The sequence below is a fragment of the Paroedura picta genome, chromosome 13, assembly GCF_049243985.1.
Source record: "Paroedura picta isolate Pp20150507F chromosome 13, Ppicta_v3.0, whole genome shotgun sequence".
NCBI classification, from domain to species: domain Eukaryota; kingdom Metazoa; phylum Chordata; class Lepidosauria; order Squamata; family Gekkonidae; genus Paroedura; species Paroedura picta.
The window spans coordinates 41957980-41981878 of NC_135381.1; the positions used below are offsets into that span (position 1 = coordinate 41957980).

At 45.5% G+C, this 23899-nt stretch overlaps 1 protein-coding gene across 14 annotated transcripts in view; it reads right to left on the reverse strand.

The window, feature by feature from the left end:
* ACSL4 (acyl-CoA synthetase long chain family member 4) overlaps positions 1–23899 on the reverse strand; it is a 48586-nt gene that overhangs the window by 3031 nt on the left and 21656 nt on the right. For 4 of the 14 annotated variants that reach the window (XM_077309404.1, XM_077309408.1, XM_077309411.1 and 1 more), the window contains exons 3-15: positions 21014–21250; positions 19884–20061; positions 18260–18369; positions 17663–17801; positions 14598–14748; positions 12512–12635; positions 11178–11249; positions 9183–9322; positions 7586–7758; positions 7335–7409; positions 6381–6572; positions 4785–4899; positions 2498–2655 (exon numbers count right to left, since the gene is read on the reverse strand). In XM_077309404.1, coding sequence (XP_077165519.1) covers positions 2498–2655; positions 4785–4899; positions 6381–6572; positions 7335–7409; positions 7586–7758; positions 9183–9322; positions 11178–11249; positions 12512–12635; positions 14598–14748; positions 17663–17801; positions 18260–18369; positions 19884–20061; positions 21014–21241 — 1855 coding nt within the window. In that variant the 5' untranslated portion in view covers positions 21242–21250. Of the gene's footprint in view, positions 1–2497; positions 2656–4784; positions 4900–6380; positions 6573–7334; positions 7410–7585; positions 7759–9182; positions 9323–11177; positions 11250–12511; positions 12636–14597; positions 14749–17662; positions 17802–18259; positions 18370–19883; positions 20062–21013; positions 21432–23899 lie in introns of all 14 variants that reach the window. The other 10 variants (XM_077309401.1, XM_077309403.1, XM_077309407.1 and 7 more) reach the window with 3 other exon arrangements.

Here is a 23899-nt window from a genome sequence, read left to right on the forward strand (position 1 = left end):
TCAGCACTGGTGGATAAGTCACCTTGCAGAGAACCTTATCTGCCATTACCGAATGCTGAATTCAGGGGTTCCTAACCAGGCACATCTGGAATTCTAACACAGCAACAGTTCACAACTCGTGTGACATTGTGTGCTGCATTAAAGCAGGTTTCATACTGAACTGGTCACACAGCTCACTGCAGTGTAGCTTCCAGGTCAAGGACTGTGTTACTGTATTGATGGCAAGGCCCCATTTCTTTTCTTGTAGTTAAAAAGCACAAATGAACCAGCGTGACTATTCTGGCTCTTAGGCATCTGAAGAGGGCTTTGGCACATGAAAGCTTATGTTATGATCAATCTAGGAGATTCTGCCTGCTCGCTAGAAGTCGGACATGACTTCACACCTAACAACAACAACAGGCATTACAGCTTCTGGAAAGCAATAGGTTAGTAATATGTTTTGAATGTCACAGGGGTAACAAACAGGGAGTATAGTTTTTAAGGCCAACACAGTTTCATTCTGAGCATGAGCTTCTATGTGCATGCAAACACCTTCAGATGAGTGTGCATCTACATGAAGGCTTATATGCAGAATAAAACTTTGTTGGGTCTTAAAATTGCCCCTGGACTCAAGCTTTGTTTCTGCCACTTCAGGTCAACACTGCTGCATACCTGAAACAGGGAATATGACTGTCCATTTGGTAGAAACTTGGGAGTAAATTAAAAAAAATTAAAAGGCATTAAGGGATATTAAAAAAAAAACAGGCGTGCTTTTCCCCCCCACATGGACATAATGAATGGCTATTTGCTTTCAGTCTGAAATCCAACCAGCAGCTTTCCTTGCCTGGAGAGTTTGAGATCTGCCCTAACTACAAGCTGGTTGCCCCCCCCTCCCCCAATTTCTTCCTTTGGCAAGGGAAGCAAATCAACCAAGCTGCGAGTCTATATTTGGGGCAGCACAGAAACCTATGAGGCCTGTGCTTCAATGCTACAGCATATATTTACTCCTTTAAAAAACAACAAACCTGATGAATCTCAAGAGTTGGAAAGGGCCATACAAGCCATCTAGTCCAACCTGCTGTTCAATGCAGGATCGTGTGGTAGGGATGCCTCTGGGACTGGGGCAGAGGTCAAGGCACCACCCTGGAGGCCTCTGGAGGCCAAGGTGGAAGATGTGCTGCTGGCATTGGCCAAGGTGCCGCCCTGGAGGTCACACAGCTGGCGTGGGCTGAGGTGCCGCCCTGGAGACTTCTGGGGACCGGGGTGGAGGCCATGATGCTCCCGGGGGGGGGGCAGCTGCCCTCCAGGACTTCGGGGCCCAGGCTGTGACACTAGCACAGGCCCAGGCATTGCCCTCAAGGTCGAAGGTGGCCAGGGCCTCCTGTGTGAAGAGGTAAGGAGGGAGGGAGGAGGACTGTGTGTGTGTATTTGTGTGTGTCTGGGGGGGGGGGGGAAAGAGGGACAGGGAGTAGGTTGGGGAAGGGAAAGAGAGAGGGGAGGGGGAAGTGGGGAGGGAAGAGGTCTGTGTGTTTGTGTGAGAATGAAAGAGAGGGAAGGAGGGAGGGGGGATGGATTAAAGAGCTCTGGAACAGGCATGTGTTCCACATACTTGTGAGAGCCTGGGTGTTACTACTTTTATTTTTATATTTTGTATTGACCTTTGGCTATACCAGGCTCTCAACCCGGGTTTTCTGAAACCCTGGGGTTTCTTGACAGTCCTGGAGGAATTTCTTGAATGGATGGGTGTGAATTTTTTCTACATTTAAAACATTTGTTAAACATGCATCAGGCAATATGACCATGTATGATCATGTTGACCTCCTCCCCCCAAGTGGTCAATTATGAGCCTGGAGGGGGTGGAAGGATAGAGGCCCTAGATGGGCATGCCCACAACTATTCTTCCCAACCCTATTCTGCACGATCGCACCACTTCTGGAGTTTCTCAGAGCCTGAAGAATGTTTCAGGAGCATCTCAACAGTTAAAAAAAACTGAGATAGCCAAATGGATTTGTGTAGCTCAGCCTAACTGACTGACCGTGCAAAACTAACAATGCCGGCATGATTCGAGCAATATGAAACACAGTAACGTCGTGATGGCAGGACAGCTGCATTTTTGCCTGCGTGAATGTGAAATCTAATCCAGATGTTGGAATCTTGAGTATGCAGGAGGCAGTCCTGGGCAACTAGATTGCCATCTCCCTGCACTGCATCACTGCCCTTACAAGGGAGAAGTGGAAGGAAGAATTTAAGCAACAGAATCGCCCCTTGCCCGCATCAACTCACTCCACAGGAAGCCACTAACCCAGGGGTAGGCAAACTGTGGGCCTCCCGATGTCCATAGACTACAATTCCCATGAGCCCCTGCCAGCAAATTGTAGTCCATGGACATCTGGAGGCCCACATTTTGCCTCCCCCTGCACTATTGTCATGCATTATGCCTTTTGGATTTGTCCAAGGTTTTTTTTACATATTATTTTCAAGTGACTTGTGGGACAGGGAAGCACCATTCTTTGCTTACTTTTGTTAGCCACCTCCTTGATCTCCCTCAGGATTTCCGCTTCCATGATAGGATTGTTACAGATATCCACCCAGGCTCCAGTCACGCCTTTCTGCTCAGCAAGGTCAGTTAGTTTCTTCTGATTGGGAACCACAAAGCTGATCACGTAGGACTGATCACTAGAACATAATGCAAGGTAATGTCATTAGATCACCACTCTGTGGACTGAGCTCTCATTTCTCATTTCACACACCCAAAGGGGAGGGATGCAGGCAGTATCTTTCTACTGCGACACATCCAACCAACCGATGCCCAGAAAATACAGTCCCGTGCTGTTTCTATGCTGTTTCTATGCTCAACGAAGGACAGTCCCTGAAGCCCCATTACTCTGTTCCTGCGCAGAGGCTGAAGACCAAGGAAAGGAACAAGAATTACAATAAACCTATTTTCATAAAATATACTAGCGATATCCAGGAGCTACTCATTCAGCATAAATTAATGGTTAACCCTCCGACCTCTAGAAGGAACAATTCTCTCAGCTGACTTCAGTAACCGGGACCCAGAGAGAACCTATGTTATTTACTTCATGAGTTGTTATTTATTTGTATTTACTAGCAGAAAAGCCTGTTGTACAAAAAATATAATGGGCTCACGGCTCCCCCCACCCAACCTGGGCCAGCTCCACTGAGGCCTGGAGAGGCCACGGCAGGGCTGCTCAGGCTGGAGTTGCCTTACCTGACTGCCGCCTCTTTGTGCAGCGGGAAGGTGGAAGGGGAGGCAGTTGGGGACAGACATCCACGGCCTGATTGGTGCTCTGGGACAAGTGACTCCCCAGGGGCCCAATCACGTAGGCCAGGGGTAGTCCACCTGCGGTCCTCCAGATGTTCATGGACTACAATTCCCATGAGCCCCTGCCAGTAAACACAGGCAGGGGCTCATGGGAATTGTAGTCCATGGACATTTGGAGGACCACAGGTTGACTACCCCTGACATAGGTGATCCCAAGTCCTTCCGCCACCATAGTTGGGCTTTATTTATCTTACAGAATTGTTTGTTTGCTTATAGTTATATACCGCCCTCCCTTGGGGCACAGGGCGGTATATAACTTTACATAGAATGGAGGGATAAGTACAGTTCAACAACTTCAACCAACACAACAGTGAAGCAACTAGTAACAATAATACTACACAATAATTGCAACAACAGTAGTGACAACATTATCAACTATGGTCCCATAGGTTGGTCAGTTTTGGGAGGGGTTTCTGGGGGGCCTAGCAGGTGTTGTTGTTTTGGTCAACCTCAACCAAATGCCTGGTGGAAGAGCTCCCCTTTGCAGGCCCTGTGGAACTGTGGTTGCTCTGGCAGGCCCCTGATCTCTTCAGGGAGCTCATTCCACCAAACGGGGGCCAGGACCGAGAAGGCTCCACCCCTGGTTGAGGAAAAGATGTGCTACTTTGGGGCCTCCTGCTTTCTCCCCAGTGGGGACACAAAAAGGCTTACGCATAGCGGCTGTGGGTTCCATCTGGCCCCATCTTCCACCACCCTCAATGAGATTTGCACTGGGGGAATGGATACGTGTTTCTGAATTGTTTTTCCGCTGTATCTCTCTTTTTGTGGTGTGATTGTGTGGTTTTTATGTCTGGGGGGTTTAATGGGAATTTTACTGGGGAATTTATCCAGACTGTTGTAACCCACCACGCGTCATTTGGGAGTGGCGGGTAATAAATGGAAATATGATGATGATGATAATGCCGACGGCTTTCCCCTCTTCCATTTTAGCTTCCATTTCCACCCTGCAAGAGCCTCTTGTGGCGCAGAGTGGTAAGGCAGCAGATATGCAGTCTGAAAGCTCTGCTCATGAGGCTGGGAGTTCAATCCCAGCAGCTGGCTCAAGGTTGACTCAGTCTTCCATCCTTCCGAGGTCAGAAAAATGAGTACCCAGCTTGCTGGGGGATAAACGGTAGTGACTGGGGAAGGCAAACCACCCCGTATTGAGTCTGCCATGAAAACGCTAGAGGGCGTCACCCCAAGGGTCAGACTTTACCCAGCGCTTGCACAGGGGATACCTTTACCTTTACCTTTTACCTCCACCCTGCAACCTAAGTTAGGCTGAAACTCCAAGGTCACACTGGGTCTTCCGGAACCTTGCTGCCTCCCTAATCTCCTCCTTGATGTGCCTTTTCTGCAGTACAAAACTACACAACTTTGAATAATGGGAAAGGATAATGCTACCTTAAAGGGTTGTTCTTTGAAGAACACGCCTTCTGCAAGAAAACAATATCTCAAAATCATGAGCCTTAAATCTTACCTTTTGGCATAAGCACAGATATTGTCAATAAGTGGACAGTTTTTCAGGGCTGCCTCCACTTTGCCCAGCGATACGTATTCTCCTGCTTGTAGCTTCACCAAATCTTTTTTTCGATCTGGGGGGGGGGAGGGAATAATTGGTCAAAAACGATCAGTGCTTTAGAGTGCGTGCAGGTTCTGCTTTGTGGAAATTGCTCCTAAGTATATAAGAGAAGCCATGCTGGATCCAATGACCCGCCCCATCCAACACTCCCGATGACACTGTCCTTCCAAGCATCCCCACAGGATGAATCATATTCAAAGCAAGGATTTTGTTCAGAAGTCTTTTAAAAGGACTAACTAGGCCAACAAGGCAAAGAAGTCTCTGTTTTCCTCTGCTCCTACTAGTCAGAAAGTCCTTGTTATCTTTTTTAGAGCATTGAAGGACAAATGATAACAGTACGTAAGATCACACATCCTTCCAAGTTATTTTTTCAGCTGCATTTAGAAATATATAGAATATAACTTTTCTAAATAAATACAGGACAAAGTTTTGAGTCCAGTGACACCTTGAAGACCAATGAAGTATTATTATTCAAGATATAAGCTTTTGTGTGCCAGTAACTGGGCTGGTCTTCAAGGTGCCACTGGACTCAAACTTTGCTTCAGACCAACTTGGTGACCAACCTGAATGTTTTCGTTGTCAGACAGCAGCTAATTTATGGTGACCTCTTGTGCAGTTTTTAAGGCAAGAAATAAACGGGAGAATGGCCATTTCCTGCCTCTGCATGGCAACCTTGCATTTATTTATTTATTTGTTTGTTTACCGTCACTCCTGGGCCAGCCCTCCCATTAGACCAACCCTCCCACCATTAGGGACCACTTCTCTAATGCTCTCCCACCCAAGTACTAATCAAGGCTGACACTTGAAATCTGATGAGATCAGGCCAGCCTTGGTACAAAGCCGGTCAGTCAGTTGCTAGCTAGTTGTTGGCCAACTCAACTAAGACATTAAAGCAATAATAAGCATACAAATAAATACAGATATAAACAAATTGTGTTAGAAGAACTATCGGAGCCATAACCTAACAGCTAATTACTTCAGGTGCTCCTTAGCCCTACTTTTTTTTTGGAGAATATACAAACAAAGATGACCATAAGGAAGGCCGAACGGCAAAGAATTGAGGCTTTTGAACTCTGGTGCTGGAGAAGACTCTTGCGAGTCCCTTGGACTGCAAGGCGAACAAACCGGTCAGTCGTAGAGGAGATCAGCCCTGACTGCTCCTTAGAAGGCCAGATCCTGAAAATGAAACTCAAATACTTTGGCCACCTCATGAGAAGGAAGGACTCCCTGGACAAGAGCCTAATGCTGGGAGTGATTGAGGGCAAAAGAAGAAGGGGATGACAGAGAATGAGGTGGCTGGATGGAGTTACTGAAGCAGTCAGTGCAAACTTAAATGGACTCCAGGGAATAGTAGAGGACAGGAAGGCCTGGAGGATCATTGTCCATGGGGTCGTGATGGGTCGGACAAATAAATATTTTAAAAGGCTTCATGTTGTTGTTAATAGTATACCAAACCAAACTAGGACCCAGTTGTCAAAATGAGGTCATCATCACCTATGATTTGCAGGCAGCCGTCAGGGTGGAACTCTCCAATATCCCCGGTGCAGAACCATCGTTGACCGTTTTCATCGGTGATGAAGTCTTCTGCCGTCTTCTCTTCGTTTCTGAAGTAGCCCATCGAGACGTTGGGGCCGCCGATTATGACCTCACCTCTGGGGTTGGGCTTGTCCCTGTTTGTATAGCCTCCTGGGGAAAGGTTGTTATAAAACACTTGATGAAGACGGTTATAGCTCTGACCTTCGGGCAGCCACTAAAAAACAGATCAACCTTGTTCTAATCAGAAAACGATGCAACGTAAAAAGCAAATGTTCTACTTAAAAAAAAAGGTAACAAGGATTAATTATTATGGAGGCGGCAAAATATCATCTGTAGCGGAACTAATCAACGTTAATGGCATTCAGCCCGTTTCATGGAGACTTAGGCTGCAAACCTCTGCACAGCTACTTCGAAGCAGCCTGACAGAACACCCTGCAAAGAAAATAAGTCCAGAACTGGGACACAAATGTGACTAATAAACTTACATATATATCTACAGCAGCAATCAGATAACTATACAAACCTCAAAGACTAGCTAGCAAAGGCCTGTTTGGGGCACGCCCTCTGGATTTTCCCCCCTCCCCTGATCTTCTCACCATTTAGAGAGGTAACCACTGGAAATTGAAGAAGTGTTTACCTCAGTTAGGATCTGGAGAAATCCTGCAGTCAAATAAAGATGGTATTTCCCAAATTAATGTTCCCTCCCCCCCCCCCCCTTACTGCAGGGGCCAGTAGGAGGGAACATGCAAACCTGAAGTCCATTCCCGATCTCTCTTAAGTCCAGGGGATATCTTTTTTACAGGCTCAATGATAAGTGTTTTTCAGAGTTATAACCACAACATTGACGTTAAGTCATTCATGCACAGGGACAGCTGCGGTCAAATGCACTGGGAATATTTTGCATCTTCTCACCTTCTTGCCAGTCTCTCAGTTTAATCTCGCAGCAGATAAGAGGAGCTCCTACTCTGCCAGTGCTGTAGTCAGTAGCTAGAGGGGAACAGCAGAGGAGAATGGTAAGAGAGCAGCCAGAGGCATTCCTTGGACCCCCCCCCCAAAAAAGTATTTTTTTGCTTACAGACAAAAAAGCAGACAGGGCTGGTTATTCAGCAGAGCCAGGCACCCTGAGCTCTGAGATGCCCGATGTAGCCACCCGACCGCCTCACCTTCTGTAATGGTTCCTGCTCCACAGGTCTCTGTTAATCCGTAACCTTGGCCGACAGGGCAGCAGAAACAGATGTTCATAAACCTTTGTGTCTGAGGGGAAAGGGGTGCCCCTCCGGAGAGCATCATGCGCACGTTTCCTCCTAGCAGCGCTTTCACTTTCTTAAATAGTAATCTTAAGAGGAAAAGGACACGGGTGTTAGTATAACAAACAACGCGGGCCATGGACAGTAATACCCCAGCAAGAAAAGCATTCTGGGATCCTCTTTTTGCCCTGGATTATATCCCGCTGTGAAAAGACTGGCTGGTGATCACGTTTCCAGAAATCCAAGCGCAAAGTGTGTGTTTGAGGCCAGGAATGGGCGTTAAGGCCTTGATTCAAAATCATAATAGATCTGCCTGGTTCAAGTATGAATGGGCACATGAGCACTTCGGTGCATTCAGTCTAGTCCATTTAAGTGAGAAAAACCCCTCTGTGACATAACACGCTGTTTCCACCCTGTGGCTTAGCCAAGTTCTAGCATTAAAAAGGAGTCACTTCAACAGTGAGCATTTTCAGTGAGGCATTTCTGATTAACTTTATAGACCCTTCAGCAGACAAAGGAGGGAAGACCGCTAATTCATCAGCACAATCCGCTACACCCTTCTAACTCAGCTGAGGTCAATGAAGTTAGGAGGGCATAACTCTAATGAGGACTGCAACCTCACAGGGACACCGCAAGGCTATTAATTATATGAATCCCCAAATAAACACCACTGAAACTGATCACCTGTAGCATGGTCACATTGGGCTGCTAGAATAACAAATGCAAAATTAAGGCCCTAGTACATTGGATCAGCTGAATCCCATCTAAGAACACTCTGGCTTGCACCCTGTGTTTTTGCTTATGCTGCAGTTACTTCTTCGAAACGAATATAACAGCAGAAGAAAGAACCTGCCTTAGGCTATAATTTAAAACAATTTAACAACGAATAAAAATAAAATTTATCCTATCTCTTCTTTTAATAGCGATCAAACAACCAAAACGGACTCCAGATGTGGCATTTTCATCAGTGGTTGTTTCCTCCTGTAATTATTTTATGCGCATAAAGTCATCCAATGGGATTGTTCCTTTAGGCATCCAATGAGTATGTAGTGAGGATCTAATCCTCTCCTAACTCTATGATCTATAATTCTTCACTTAAATAAGCTTCCCCAAACCTTTGAGCTAAAGGCCAATCTATATTAGGGTTGTGCGATTCGGCCGCCAAAGCGGCCGTTCCCTCCGGGCGCAGCCAGCACCGCGCCGCGGGGGGGAGGGAGGGCAGTGCCGGCAGCGGTGTGACAGCGGGCGCAACCACGCAGGCACGGAATTCCGCAACCACACAGGTGCGGAATTCTGGCTGCGCCCGGAGGGAACGGCCTCCAAAGCGGCCGAATCGCACAACCCTAATCTATATACTGTTAAAATTTAAGTGAAGAATAACAGATCATAGAATTAGTTGTTATTTTTATTGATTGCTAAATTGTTTAACTGTTAATTACAGGCCTAGGGTAGGTTCTTTCTTCCGCAGTTGCTTCTTCAACAATACGTCATCAGGTATCTGAAGGGTACTTACAAGTTACAGAGTGGCGCATCGTAGCCCCTCTTGATTTGCTCCAATTTATAATCATAACCGATCTTGAACAACGTCTTTTGAATATAGTTCATCTCTTGCACTTTACTCATGACATTCTTATAGATTCGATCCATGATTTCCTATGAAGATTAAGGCCCGAAAGGGGTGGGGGAGAGAGATGGGAGGAAAATTACCATTCTGCGTTTGCTTGGCTTAACTAGCCAAAGATTTGGGGGCGGAGGGAGAAGAAGCATCAATGCATACATTATTAAACAGTCTGGTTTTTTCCTTAGTTGGGTAACAGTGTGCAAACCAGTTAGTCTGTGATCAATTTTAGCTGGGGGCTATTCGCAGAACACGCAAAGCAAGAGGAGACAAATATGCAATGGTAATATTGGGCTTAATTCTCTCCTCTCTTGAGGGCTATTTTTAACACGGCAAAGGTTTTGAATGGGATAGAGGAGAGTAGTTTCACAATTCTTCCAGCTAATCACTGTAGTATCTAAAGGCAACACATTCCATCCCATTGTGTCCATAGGGGGGGGGGGTGCCGTTTGTTTCCTGTGCTGATTAGCCGTTTCCAGTTTCGTTACCTTCAAATCAATGGTTGATTGGTTTATATTTGTTCCGCAAACTGGGACTCTGACCGTGTGGGTTTCTCTTCTGGAACAGTAGTTTGAAAGGCAAGCAGAAACTACAGTTTGATGGCTCCTATTAATGACAAGCTATAGTTCTGCCATCTACCTGAAACCTCTGACAAATAATGTGCTACATGAGGAAAAGGAAGGAGAGGACTGCCTGAGCTGAGGGCTGCTTCCTTTGCCATTATTTCTGAGCTAACTTACTGAGATCCAAGACTCAAGTAAACTAACTTGGGAAATTCACATTCATGACACCTTTTAATATCCTGGAGGTTGAGCTGCACAAGAAGAAGAAGAATTTTTTAAAAAGATTTCAAGCATTTATCTTTAATCTTTAAACCGCTCCTGCGGAGCGGTCTAAATAAAACAGTAAGGGTAAAGGGGAGGAGAGAGGGGCGGGCCGAGTCCGTGATAAGAACTCGGAGTGTCACTCCAGGGCCAAGTGGCCAATAGGGAGCCACGCACAGCTCCCCATTGGCTACTTGGTCCGTCCTTGGCTGTGCCGTCCGGGGAGTCGCCGGGGGAAGAGCCTTTGCCGCTGTTGAGTCGCCCAGGGGAACATGCTTGGCCGGCAGGAAAGGAGCAGGCCTGCTGCGGCCCTGCTCCTTTCCCGCTGACGAAGCAACCACCTTGGACGGGGAGGGGCCCGTGGGAGCTCCCTTTGCGCCCCCCAGGGCAGGAAGGCCCATGGGCTGGAAGGCCGGGGGTGTGAGGGAACAGGAGCCCTCGGGAAGCCTTCGCCCTGCAAAGGCTTAGCCGGGGGGGGGGGGGGGGCTTGCGTCCATTATATTTTAGAATAAAATGGGCTTTCGTTCTAGTTACATATAATGCACTGTCAACATATTTTAAAACATCACATATCTAACTGCACATGGAATAGACCAACAAAGAATGGACCAAACACATTTTGACCCCGAGGGGGTCTTCCTCAGTGGTCAAATTATTGTGAGGAATGCACTTGTATAAAATCAAAGGACTTGCTGGATGGCAAAGAAAAATCTGTTAGGTGCTGTTCCAACCAGTCTTTCTAGTGTTAATGTATCTGATTTGCAGCCCTCCTTCTAAAATATGTACTTCCAGGGGCCACCACCCTCTGCTTTTGCCCAGCTCTCAGTGCATTCCCACGTGAGTCAGACAAAGATCTTTCCTAAGCTTTGTTGGGTTTTGGTTTCCCTTTTTGGTCTTACCTTTTAATAAGCATCAGGTTCTCTCCCTCCTCCCCCCTTTCCCCTCCACACACAGACACAACATTTACCATACAGGAAATCCTTTCTCCTCAGTGATGACGCTGCTACAGCGGATGATATGAAAGAGAAACAATTCACTAGAGGCACACTCTTTCTTCCATGCTTACCGGCACTGCTGCCATGAGGGTGGGTTTCAGGACAGTGCAGTCTCCTTTGCTCCCCTTCTTAATTTTGCTTGACTGTGAGGGGAAGAAAAGTGAGAGAACCCAAATTCAGCTATTTCCAAGGGAGGAATAACCAGACCACTGATGGAGAAAAGCAGGGGAGATTTAGACCACCTCACACAGCCTCCTCAAAATGGTTTCCCACCAAAGCTAGACAATCACCACAGAGGTCCATAAGTTGGGCAAACCAGCAGAGAAGAAACCAAGCATCTAAATTCCCTGCCTCAAATCTATTTTCATTATAGGCCATTTATTTCAGATGTTATGTCCCACCTTGTAGCTTCAGAGGGGTTATCAAGGCCGCCTAGAAAATGAATCCGCAGTACTCAGATCTCCATGCAATGCTACTGAGATCAATAGGTAATGAGGTCCGGTAAGACCAACACGGGGAGCCATGTTCTGTCTGCTGCAGCAGAAAAGAGCAAAAGTCCAGGAGCACCTTAAAGACTAACAAAATTTGTGGCAGGGGAAGAGGTTTCATGACTCACGAAAGCGCCAGCCTGTGCCACAAACTGAGTTAGTCTTCAAGTGCTATACTTGTTCTTCTCTACTGCTAAAGGCCCAAGTAAGTGGATAACAGAACTAGCTTCAAGGATTAGAAGGAACTGAGTTTGTGCACCTTCCTTGATTGGATGGAGTATGCAGCTGTGGTCAGAAGAGCAATCTTTTCAATGTTTTCAGTCTTATCTGTCAGATGCTTCAAGGACTGTTTCCTCCCCTGTCCCTTAGACAGCCCTCTAGCTGCCATTATTCTAGTTGTTCCTCTGCCCAAGGCTGCATCCTTGGCATTTACTAGAGCTCAGCTCTTTCCAGTTGTGGCTCTCACCCTGTGGAATGGGCTCCTTGAGAGGTCAGGGAGACACCATATTTAGAATGACAGATATTGTACTTGTCAAAGCAAACCTAGAGATACAAGCTGTGAGTATTTTCTTTGGGGAGGGAGCAAGGGGTTTCACTGTATTGTAAATTGTTTTAATTTTGAATAGGAAACTGCCCTGACCTGCGAATAAAAATACAAAGTGGGGTATGGATATTCTAACAAACAAACAAATTAAAGCAGATTTTTTAAAGATGCCACAATACTTTGGTGTTTAGCTAGACAGCATCAAGAAGGCATTCTCAAAGTTTACATTGATTATACTTTGTTGTACAGGCAACCCCTTTCTGTGCTGTTAGCCTGAGATCATTAACACCTTAACAAGCTGCCTTTGGTGATAACTGCAAAGGATATAAAGCGGGTCAGAAAGCAAGGAGGCGCCTCAACCCTGTTCTCTTACCTGGTCTGACAGTGTGAGAGGAGAGGAGTATCCAATTCTGCAACCGTAAGTAATACAGGAAATTTCCGCTGTCAGTTCCAAGACGTGAGCTAGAGGCAGGTAGCCAATGTAGGTGTCCTTGGGTCTAAGAAGAAAGCACAATGTCCTTCAGCATAGCAAGGAGGATATGTTGCTGCTTGTTTGTCAACAAGGGCTTCAAAAACAGCAGAGGGCTGCTTAGATCCACGTTGTGTACAAATGAACACAGGATACTGCCTTATCCTGAATCAGACTCTTGGTCCATCAAGTTTAGTACGGTCTACTCAGTCAGGCAGTAGCTCTCCAGGGTCTCAGGCAGAGGTCTTTCACATTACCTGCTGCCTGGTCCTTTTGAACTGGAGATGCTGCCAGGGATTGAAGCCTCTGATTGCTAGGCAGATAGTCTGCCACCAAGCCATGGCCCCTTCCCATGCAAAATGCAGCCAGGCTAGTATTTCCTCAAATCATAGCCTTAAAATAATTGCAGTAGCAGGCAGTGTAGTTCTCACTGTTCCAAATTACGAGACTCTTTTATTGCTTTCAAACCAAAACAGTCCCTTTAGCTGAACGAAATTTGGCAAGTTTCTTGATTCTATTTCTCTCCTCACTCTGCAGCAGTTCTCCTATAATGTTCCCATAATGTTCTCCTTTGGTGAATTCTGACAATCCTGACATACATTCTAATCACCAAAGGTGATTAGAACTTCAGCACAAATATGGGCCTTGCTTGGGCTCCTACATCACATCTTACACAGATTTAATGGAACTTGTACAAGACACCCTGAAAAATCAGCACAGTATTACTGGCCTGCAAAACTCACTTGTGTATATTGAAGGACAGTGTTAGAATGTAGTTTTTTTAATGGTTAAGTGGCATTTATTATGTTTGGTGTAGTGGTTAGGAGTGCGGACTTCGAATCTGGCAAGCTGGGTTCGATTCTGCACTCCCCCACATGCAGCCAGGGAGTGATAAAGCTGTTCTGACCAAGCAATGATATCAGAGCTCTCTCAGCCTCACCCACCTCCCAGGGTGTCTGTTGTGGGGAGAGGAAAGGGAAGAAGAAGAAGAAGAGTTGGTTCTTATATGCCGCTTTTCCCTACCCGAAGGAGGCTCAAAGCGGCTTACAGTCGCCTGTAAGGCTACTGGAAGCCACTTTGAGCCTCCTTCAGGTAGAGAAAAGCGGCATATGAGAACCAACTCTTCTTCTTCTTCCATTTCGCCAAGCACAGGAAAACACTGAAGCAGAAGAATTAACTCTCTAGCATCAGAATTGATCTTGCTACGGTAGTAAAATGCACCTTGAAATTTGTCTGGTGCAACAGGGCCCTGTTTACTGAGAGGAAAATAAAGTATTAAACTGTGCCAAGTTCAGAAAAGACATTTCCACGATGAATGCTTTTTAAAAATACAACATACTGATAAAGCCTGCCCCTCCAGTAGCTGCATATATTCACTGTACAGCCACAGAGCAAAATCCACCCTGTCCATCTGTAGAGGGCAGGATATTTGGGCATATAAATAAAGCAGCAAGTGGTGGTGAGAAGGGAATCGACTGGCAGCTGAGGACAGACAGGTGCTGGCTGGCTCAGTCTGCAGCTTCAGCAGACAGCAGCTGCCACCAAGTAACCAATGAGAAGAGGACCCAGGGATGGCTAGGCTGGTCTAGGGGGCCCACTTGGCACTCAGTTCATCTCCTCTCCTCTCTGGCCCAGGCCTGCTTCCTGCTCCCTCTCTCTCCTCAAGAGGCATCAAACAGTCCCAAGAGGTAGCACAGAGCAAATAAAGACTTTGTTTGCTACATGTTGCTTGGCAGGATGCTGAGCCCGGCGATGTAGGCAAAAAGGCATGACTGCAAGGGCAGTAAATAGGAGTGTAGCCCGAGTCATGCTTTAGACACAGCAGCAAATCTTACTTTGTGCAATGACAAAAGCAGAGATCTTTAGTTAGATCGCTGTGTGCCAGGGGAGGATGGGAGGAAGGCATGAGAATCTCCCCCCAATGCAGTATACAAAGTTAAAGCATGCCAAAACACACAGAGAGAATTTAGGACAAGCAGAAATGTCTTACCCAAGTCCAGGTATTCGTTCGCACTGCCCGGCCATTCCAGCTATCAAGTTTTTATGCATCATCATCACTCCTTTGGGCCTCCCTGTGGACCCGCTGGTGTACATGACTAAGGCTAGATCCGTAGGGAGGGGACGGCTGGGAGGGATGCTGACTAGAAAAAGGAGGACAGGCAGGAAAAGGCAACAGGTCAGACTCATTTGAAATGATCCCGTGAGCTCCTTTGGAATCCTGATACAGTGTTGTGGGGAAAGCCTTTCCTTTCCTTTATTAGCCATAGGCATTTTTTTAAAATGGGGAGGACAGAAAATACAAAATCACCCTTTGATGACTGAGAAAGGAAACAAGAGCAAGGAGGGGAGACAGAGGGGCATTCTCTTCCCCGAGTCCTTATGGGTCCCCTTCTTGCATGAGGCATAACCTACATGAAGAAGAATCCAGTCTGAAATTGGTATATGGCCTGTACTTTCATCAGAGATGGAATGCTAGTATATGCTAGAAGACTAAACAGTTTTCATATTAAAAAGTTATGTTTCCCTTCAAAATACCAAACTTATCTTTCTGGAGTGCCTCTTGATGATCTGAAGTTTCCAAGTTTTTATTTGCTTAGATATCAAGCAAACATCTTGACAAAACAGAATGTACTCAAGGTTCTTTTGTAATCTCTATACTAGTGTACAAAGGCCATTATGTTATTTTAACTGATTTGAACCCTCTGGTTTGCTCTACTTTGACTCATTTATGTTCCAGATGAAGAGTAATTTCAAATGTTTTAATTAAATGTTGGTTTATATAAACTGTCTTCTTTCAGCACAATAGTAGACATTTCAAATTTCTCACTCACTTGCTGATAACCAGGTGTGTAGCCCTGTTGACCCCAAGATGTCACAGTGAGAGGTGGTGTGTAAATTGCATAAATAAATGGATTAATTAAAGCAGCAGAATGAAGTCTGAGTCCAGTGGCACCTTTAAGACCAACAAAGTTTTATTCAAAGTATAAGCTTTTGTGTACATGTATCGGAAGGAGTATGCATGTATCCAAAAGCTACCTTCAATAAAATTGTGTGGGTCTTAAAGGTGGCATTGAGCAAGTCACAGAACTTGGCTAACAGAGTTTCGAAGCCAGAGCTTGGCTTTCAGTCCTTCAGTCCTTTAAGAATTCACTTCCATGCTCACTGTGAGGCCCCGCCCTCCCTACAAGTCCTGGCCCTGCTGCTGGGAGTCTCTGGTCTTGGGCAAGAGGGCCACCATGCGCCACTGGGCCCCAAATGGGGGGTGGAGAGGGAGTGTCCCACTCACCCGAGGAGTCTGAATCCTCGGATCCTGGCTCAGCTGCTCCTACCAAGGACGAGGTTTCTAAAAGGACGACACACCGCACAAACCACCAGCTGCAATGCAATCTTCTCTTTTACTCGTGCTCCTTACACCTTTCTTCCACCAACGCTGCTCCTTTCGTTTGTGTGCGTGTATGTGCGTGTGTGTGTGCATCCCCCTTTCCCCAGCTTAAATTTCCTTCTCCTCTCTCTGCCCTGCTTCCCTTCTTAGCCGGCCTCATCGCCCAAAACCCATCCTTCAGCATCTCACCAGCATCGACCCAACCCCGCCCCAGGCTCCTTGCATCCTGTGACCGTGGTCGAGCCCTCCCCAGCATTCTGGCTCGTCCCTCCCCTCCCTCTGAAGACTCCGTTCCTGCTTCTGTTTCTGCCGTCTCCTCCTCCATGTTTCTCGTCTCCCTCCCGGACACCGAGCTTGGGTCACCTTGCCCGCCGCTGTGTCGCTCTCGCCCCTGCTCCGCAGCCGTTGCCTCTGCCCTGGGACCTTGCCGGCTGTTGCCGCAGGGATGCAGGCGGTCTTCCTGGCACTGGAGCAGGCTGCGCGCTGTTGTTTCGGGGTGGGGGGGTGGGCTGGGCTGGTTTGCTGGGGGAACCGGCTCTGTCTTGGTCTTTTCGGCGGGTGCAGGGTGGAGGGAGTCCAGCAGCCCGCCTGGTCACATGGGCTGGCCCGGACACTCACCCAAGAAGTATATTAATTAACCTTCTGAGTGATCCTTATTCTCATAACTGATTAAGTAAAATGGCACAGAAACGTCAAACTATGGGTTTGGATATCTTAATTCTCAGTAGGCAAGAAGATTTTCAATCTCAGAATGATTAGAAGATCAGGAGCCCAGTCATTAGGCTCTTCTCCTGATGGCATCTGCTCTCCCTGATCCTGAGATATCCCTTTAAAATACAAAACTATGCCTTTATATCTCCAAATTCTGGAGATATATGTGTTAAAAAGAACATTTAGCTCGCCTAAACATCTTTCCCTCAAATTTGACCCAAGGTAGATTTTTGCCGATTCCCTCTCAGGAGAGATATTGTTTACAAGGGTGTAACATCCCTGATATGTTATTCCACATACTTTTGGAATGTCCTGCGTTCTCACTACATCGCTTCCCTTCAGCTGAATATTTGAAGAAAATGAGCTCTATCTGTGTTGGTGAGAAACAGTGGATTAAAACTATGCTAAGTGTGAAGGACTCAGCAATAACCGTAAAAGTAGCTAAGTCTTTGCTGGCCATCTTAAATGAAAATCTCTCCACTATGGATTCTGTAACAGCAACCGTTAAGTTTTATGCTTTGCTATTTTATGCTATTATTGTTTTAATGGAGTTTTAATGGGGATTTTAGGATGTTGTAATCCGCCACGAGCCGCAAGGGAGTGGCGGGGAATAAATCTAATAATAATAATGCCAGTAAAGGTACTCCGACTGACTATAAAGGTGCCACGGGACTCAAACATTATTTTGGTGGGAACCAGTTCCTTGCTTCTTCCATTCAGTTTAGAGCTGACAGAGAAAGATTTTAGATTTCCTAAAGGCTCTTTCGACACAAAAAGGTTTAATTCCAAAATGAGGCATCCTGTCTCCTGGATTTGAACAGTCCATATAGACTGCCCCATGACTCAAGAAAAAAGTTTAACTTTGGGGGGGGGGATGAAGAACAATGTAAAATAAAACCTTGCTTATTGTATACACCAATGCACTGAAGCAGTTATATTAATCTCTCTGCAGGTCTACTTACTGTTCTCAGGTTTAGCTCCGAGTTCTTCAACTAGTTGCATACTATGGATCTCCAGTCTTTCAGGATAGTCTGACTTATTGATACTCTTCTTGTCAACATAAACGATATGTTTGAGGCAAGTGATGTCTTGCAGTACATTCTGATGAACAAGAAATAATTGAGAGTGGACCACAGACTGCAAATACTCAATATACAACCCACTTATTTGGACATGTTCCTTCCCATCAGATGACCTTGGAGAGTATGTTAAACATGTAAGGTCTAGGCTAAATCCACCCTTTAATCCACCCCACTGTAGACCCCTACCTAATTCCTCAGGGTCCCCTGGCTCCCCAAGGACAGCATTTTGCAAAAATCATGGGCTGCATTGGGAGGTAGAAAACTTCCTTACCTGGGGGAGTTGGGAGCATCTTAAGTATGGGTCATTGCAAAGAGTGTTCATGTACCTAGTTAGTTAACCCCTTAATAAAGAGGATTTTTCAATCAAGGATCTGCTTATTGGCGAAATTGACTGGAACGTGACAGTGTATCCCACTGCCCCTGAGCAACAAATCTACTGTATGTGCAACTGAGTTAAGGCATCTGGTCACAACTTACCTTAAGTTTGCCTTCTAAAAGGTCTATGCTAGTGATTAAATATGATGCTCCGGATTCATTCAGCCCATAGGTTACTGCTTCTTCTCCAAGGGTTGCATATAAAGTAACAACTATTTAATAGGGGGAAAAAGTTTAAATAGAAGCTGAAGTCAAATCTTCTGTATCTGGATATAGCACTATCAGCAATTTTACATTGGGAAACAAGAGTTCAGGTTTTTCACTATTTGTACTTAGTCCCCCGTGAGTACACAGGAAGCGGCCGGGCAAAAAGCTCCATTGCAAACACCTGGCAGCAGCCCAGCCCAGCCCAGCCCAGCCCAGCACTACCAGTGCAGAATAGGTTCTGGTAGAGAAAAGCAGCATATAAAATCTAACTCTTCTTATCTCTTGAGTTGCGCCTGATGGGTGGGTATAGCAGTGGTCCCCAACCTGCGGCCCGCGGCCTTGGCGCCGGGCCACAGCTCATTCTTCCCTCCCCCCCCCCGAAGCGAAAAGCTCACCAGGCCACGAGCAAATCGGCCGCCAAAGCGGCCGATTAGCTCGCGGCCCGGCAAGCTTCTTGTTTCGGGAGGGGAGGGAAGAGAAGCTTGCCGAGCCGCAAGCTAATCGGCCACTTTAGCGGCCAATTTGCTGGCGGCCCGGAGGGGCCGGGAGGGAGAGCTGCGGCCGGCACAAACGCGCGTTTGCGGCAGTCCGCGCATGCGCGTTTGCACTGGGGCTGCCACACGTGCACGGGCCCCCAGTCTGCCCTCTCCCACGACTTGGCTGCAGCAGACCACAGCGGTCGAAAGCTTGCGGACCGCTGGGGTATAGGACTGTTACCAATTCCCCTGTTTGAGAGCGGTTGTAGACTTGGCTCTGTTATCCAAAGTTCACATTCAAGACCCCATTCACCCCAATTATAGCTGTTATATGAACAGTCACTGTTATTGTATATATTTGCAAAGGAATGCCACAATTCTGCTGTACTTTTTAGGATATTTACATATTTCCTTCTTACTTTGTAATACGCAGTATGATGTCTGCCAAATTAGAATAGTATATCATGTATCTATAGTTCATGAAAGTAGATGTCACAGAAAATAACATTACATAAGAACATATAAGCAGCCATGTTGGATCGGACCGATGGTCCATTCAGTCCATCAGGCTCACACAGTGGCTAAAACCCAGGTTCCATCCAGAGTTCCACCAGAAGGGCCAGAACTCCAATAGGGTTGTGAGTTTCCTGCATAGTGCAGGGGGTTGGACTAGATGACCCAGGAGGTCCCTTCCAACTTTGTTATTCTATGATTCCACTGTTGCCCCTCCTCCTCAAGCTCCAAGAATACAGAGCACCACGACCCCAGATGTAGTGTTGCAACAATACCTTGGGACTGACAGCCACTGAGGAAGAGTGCTTGCCCTCCAAAGCTCCCACCATGAATAAATCTTGGTTGGTCTTAAAGGTGCCCCTGCTGGACTCTGATTTTATTGCACTACTTCAGACCAACACAGCTGCCCATTTGAAGCCACCACTCCACTAGTCTTTCCAATGCTGGAAGACTTTTTCCCACATCAGTAAAACTAATGGACGACAGTGCTATTCTGCTCAAAAGTCTTAATTTTCAAATGCCATACTCACGAGGAAAGTTGTATCGGAAACAGGTCTGGGCAGCAATGATCCATTCCGCTCGTGTCTCACAGAATATGGCAACTGTGCTCTTTGGTTTCAACCCAATCGCAGCTAATCCACTCCCAAAGTAGTTCACTTTCTGGTTCACTTCTTCGTAGTTAAGCCATCTATAGTTTCCTAGGATCAGCTGGTCAGAGATTAAACATTTATTTTTTAGCTATTGAATTTGATCAGTACAGATTATTAACTATGTCTGAAATCTAAACATCTTAACCAACTTAAGAAAAACAGTTACAGTGGTTCAAAAGTATTTCTTCACTACAAAGAAAACCTGCACAATGAGGAATCTCTACAATTCAAATTACAATAGCTGTTCAACAAAAGGACATCCTCAGAAACATTTTAGGTCATAATCCTTTTACCAAGGCCCATTCATAGAATCATAGAGTTGGAAGGGACCTCCTGTGTCATCTAGTCCAACCCCCTGCACTATGCAGAATTCTCACAACCCCCTCGCTCATCCACTGTCACCTGCCACCCCCTTGAGCCTTCACAGAATCAGCCTCTCCGTCAGATGGCTAACCAGCCTCTGTTTAAAAATCTCCAAAGATGGAGAACCCACCACCTCCCGAGGAAGCCTGTTCCACCAAAAAACAGCTCTAACTGTCAGGAACTTCTTCCGGATGTTTAGATGAATTTCTTTTGAATTCATTTCGTCCCATTCGTTCTGGTCTGTCCCTCTGGGGCAAGAGAGAACAACTCTGCTCCATCCTCTATATGGCAGCTTTTAAATACTTGAAGATGGCTATCAAATTCCAAATGTACATGACGATAAACAATGCAACCAATAGACAACTAACATACATAGTGTATATTTTAAATACCTGATGCAATGTCTGATTAAAACTTTATTGTGCCTATACGACAAAATAGCAGCCACAGACAATGTGTCTAAAATTCACGTTTAAATGCTGCCATTGGGAAAAAGAATACTTCCAAAACAAGAAATTAACTATTACTTGTACATATATTTCAGCGATCCTTTCATTAGTGCTCCTCTGGAAGTCAGACGCCCAAGAGATATTCTCATCTCTCCCGAATGTCTTAAGATGACTGTATTAAAAATGATAAATGCTTACCTTTTTAAATACTTTTCCATTGGGCTGCATTTCATTCTCTTCACTCAGGAGCTCCCTTGTTCCGAGACAATCCTTTCTCCCAAACTTTGCGACAGCATGGTCAAACAATTTGTCCAAAGTGTCTGCTCCAGGAAAGTCTATAGTGGCTAGTGTCTCAAGATGGGAAATGGCTCGGTATGGGCTTCCAGGGTTGTCCGAGACGGGCTTAGCTTTTAAGCGCTTGGCCATAGCTTTTTTCTTCTTGACGTTGGTAAGAAAATACCATGGTATGAATACAAGAGCACTGTACAGAGATATTAATAAGTACACGGGGAGCAAGATAATGGCGTGTAGCTCTAGATTAAGGTTCATAATGAATAGTTTCCCTTTTCTTTTCAAGTCTGTTATCTGACTCCTGTCTCTTGAGGATTCCAAGTATCTTAATTTTCAGAAGGCAAGAATGGAAGCAGCAGCAGCAGCAGCACAAAAAAAAAGCAGAATGAAGGTTTAGGTGGCTCAACTTTAGCGTAATCACTGGAAGGTTAGAAACATTTGGAAGCCATCAGCAGCAATAGATTAATCGGTAGCTGAAGATCACCAGTAATCAAAAAGAAGGGGGGGAATTAGTAACAGTTCATTAGTTTCAGTTGTTCATTGCATTCATTTCAAAATGCAGCTACACTGGAGAGTGAAGGGCACCAATCTAATGCACTATGTTTATGTGCAGCCATTTTTAAAGAACAAAATTGAACAAATATTTACTTCAAGATCCAAGTCTCTTGTCAAAAGCCAAATGTTTTAAAGCCTCTGGGGAGTTCTCTGCCCCTTAGAACTTTTAATCTAGTTTAGCAATAACAGCATTGCATCATTGTGGTCAAAAGGCCACAGCCTTTTCCTTAAATATTTGTGCTAGGGAGGAAAGATTTACCAGTGCAGCTGTTTACGACTTTCAGAAGCCACTGTTTACAGGAGACGCTTACTCCTGATGCTGTGGCGGGGCCAAATACTGCACTGCTGAAATAATTATTGCAAAATGCTCCTAAGATCACATCACTGTTGATGGAAACATGGAGATGGACCCAACAGTATGCCTCCCATTAACTCTCGCCTTGGATAGGTCATCCAGAGAAAGAGGTTGTTGGAGCCGACCCACAACCTCCAGATTACTCAAGAACAAAACAGAGGTGTTTGACCTTACGGAAAACCAGTCCAAATACACACTCCAAAGCTTTCTAATTGGAGAGAACGTCTCTTGTTCAGTCTGGTGAAACATTCTGGAATGGGCCTTGAGCAGGACTAACCATGGGAGATGCGGCCTCCAAGCTTTAATAGGATTTTCTAGGGGTGCACAACACAAAAAGAACTGGCACTGGCTATCAAACAGTGCAGTAAATCATTTAATGCTCATTTCAGTGGTGCTTGCACACGATTCTCCCACAAGACCTGGGGAGATGGATGGAAGCTGCACAGCAACTCTGCTTGGTAGATCAGGGCCCAACACATTCTGTTATATTCATTTAAAGATGCATCTCTTTCTCAGCTACAGTTTCAACGTATCCCATTTGTTAAACGTTAACTGTTAATAGCTCAGAAGCCTGCTTGTGATAAATCCCCTGGAACTGCTATAGGCAAAAGGCTAAGAATCCAAGTCCCAACTTTTAAAAAGTAAATGGTATTAATCTCTCCTTTGCTGTTTTCATATTTTTGTTCCAGTTAATTCAGCACTCCGGTGGATGAAGCATGCACACAGAACACAGAAGTGTTAATACTACAGTTAAATCACCAGTGAAGCACACTGATGAAATATTACATCACAGATCAGCAGATCTAGAAGGACACTTCTCAGTGTCTGCAAAAGCTCAAAGGCATGCAATGTAACAGTAAACAGCCCCATGCACATCACACACTAATAAGGTCAACTGAACACCCAAGACCTCATTTTCATCAGGAAAAGTTGCTTCAGAAAGTGGGGAGGGGAGGATTTAATACCAAAGAGGCAGTGGTTCCTGCCATGCCTGTTGATTCAGCAGCATTTTCTACTCCCCCGCACCTTGATAATGCACCCAAAATACACATTTGAAACTGTGCAGATGGCACAGAGTGCTGCAGCAAACAAGAGGGGGAAAGATAAGGGGCTCCTTTTTCCACACAATTTTACCTGTTCAAAACATTTCTTTCTAAAGTAGCTTTGGCTGAAGGAGAAGGAGAAGCCTCCCCATTTTAGGTTCATCCGTACATGTTCATGGACAAGCTGTAGTAAGGTCTCTGAGATTGGCAGGAGCAAACTGATAGCTCCCCAAAGGGTTAACTCTGCCCTATCTATTCAGAATGAATTAAGTGAAATCTCTAATTTCTGATAGACAGATTGCTTAAAAGTGTAGACAGCTATTCCATATTAAGGTTGGCAGCAGAACTGGACCCTGAGAATTTACTACCATTGGACTACCCACAAATTACTTAACCTTCTTGACAATTAAAATGGAAAGGATATTGATATAATTTCCTTCCCTATTTCCAGAAGCTCAAAACTAAATAACTCACATACTGTGAGTGGGCAGTGCTACAGTAAAAGGCTTTTGTTGCCTCTGTATCAGTTAAGCCACGTTCCTGGCATCATAAAAGTGCGCCTGTGGGTATGTTTTTATTTAATTTATATTTGTAACATGCCTTTCTCTCCAACAGGGACCCAAAGTGGCTTATATAATTTGCCTTGCCTCCCTTTTAACCTCACAACAACTCTATGTGAAATTGGGAGTGAGAAACTTCTACATACATTAAACTCTGCTTTTTATTTCAACACCTGAGCTACCTACTATGTAAGTTTCAGTTAATTAATGTTACCCTCCCTAGGCCCTTGAAGAAGGGTGGGCTATAAATAAAATTTTATTGTTATATTATTAATGCTTC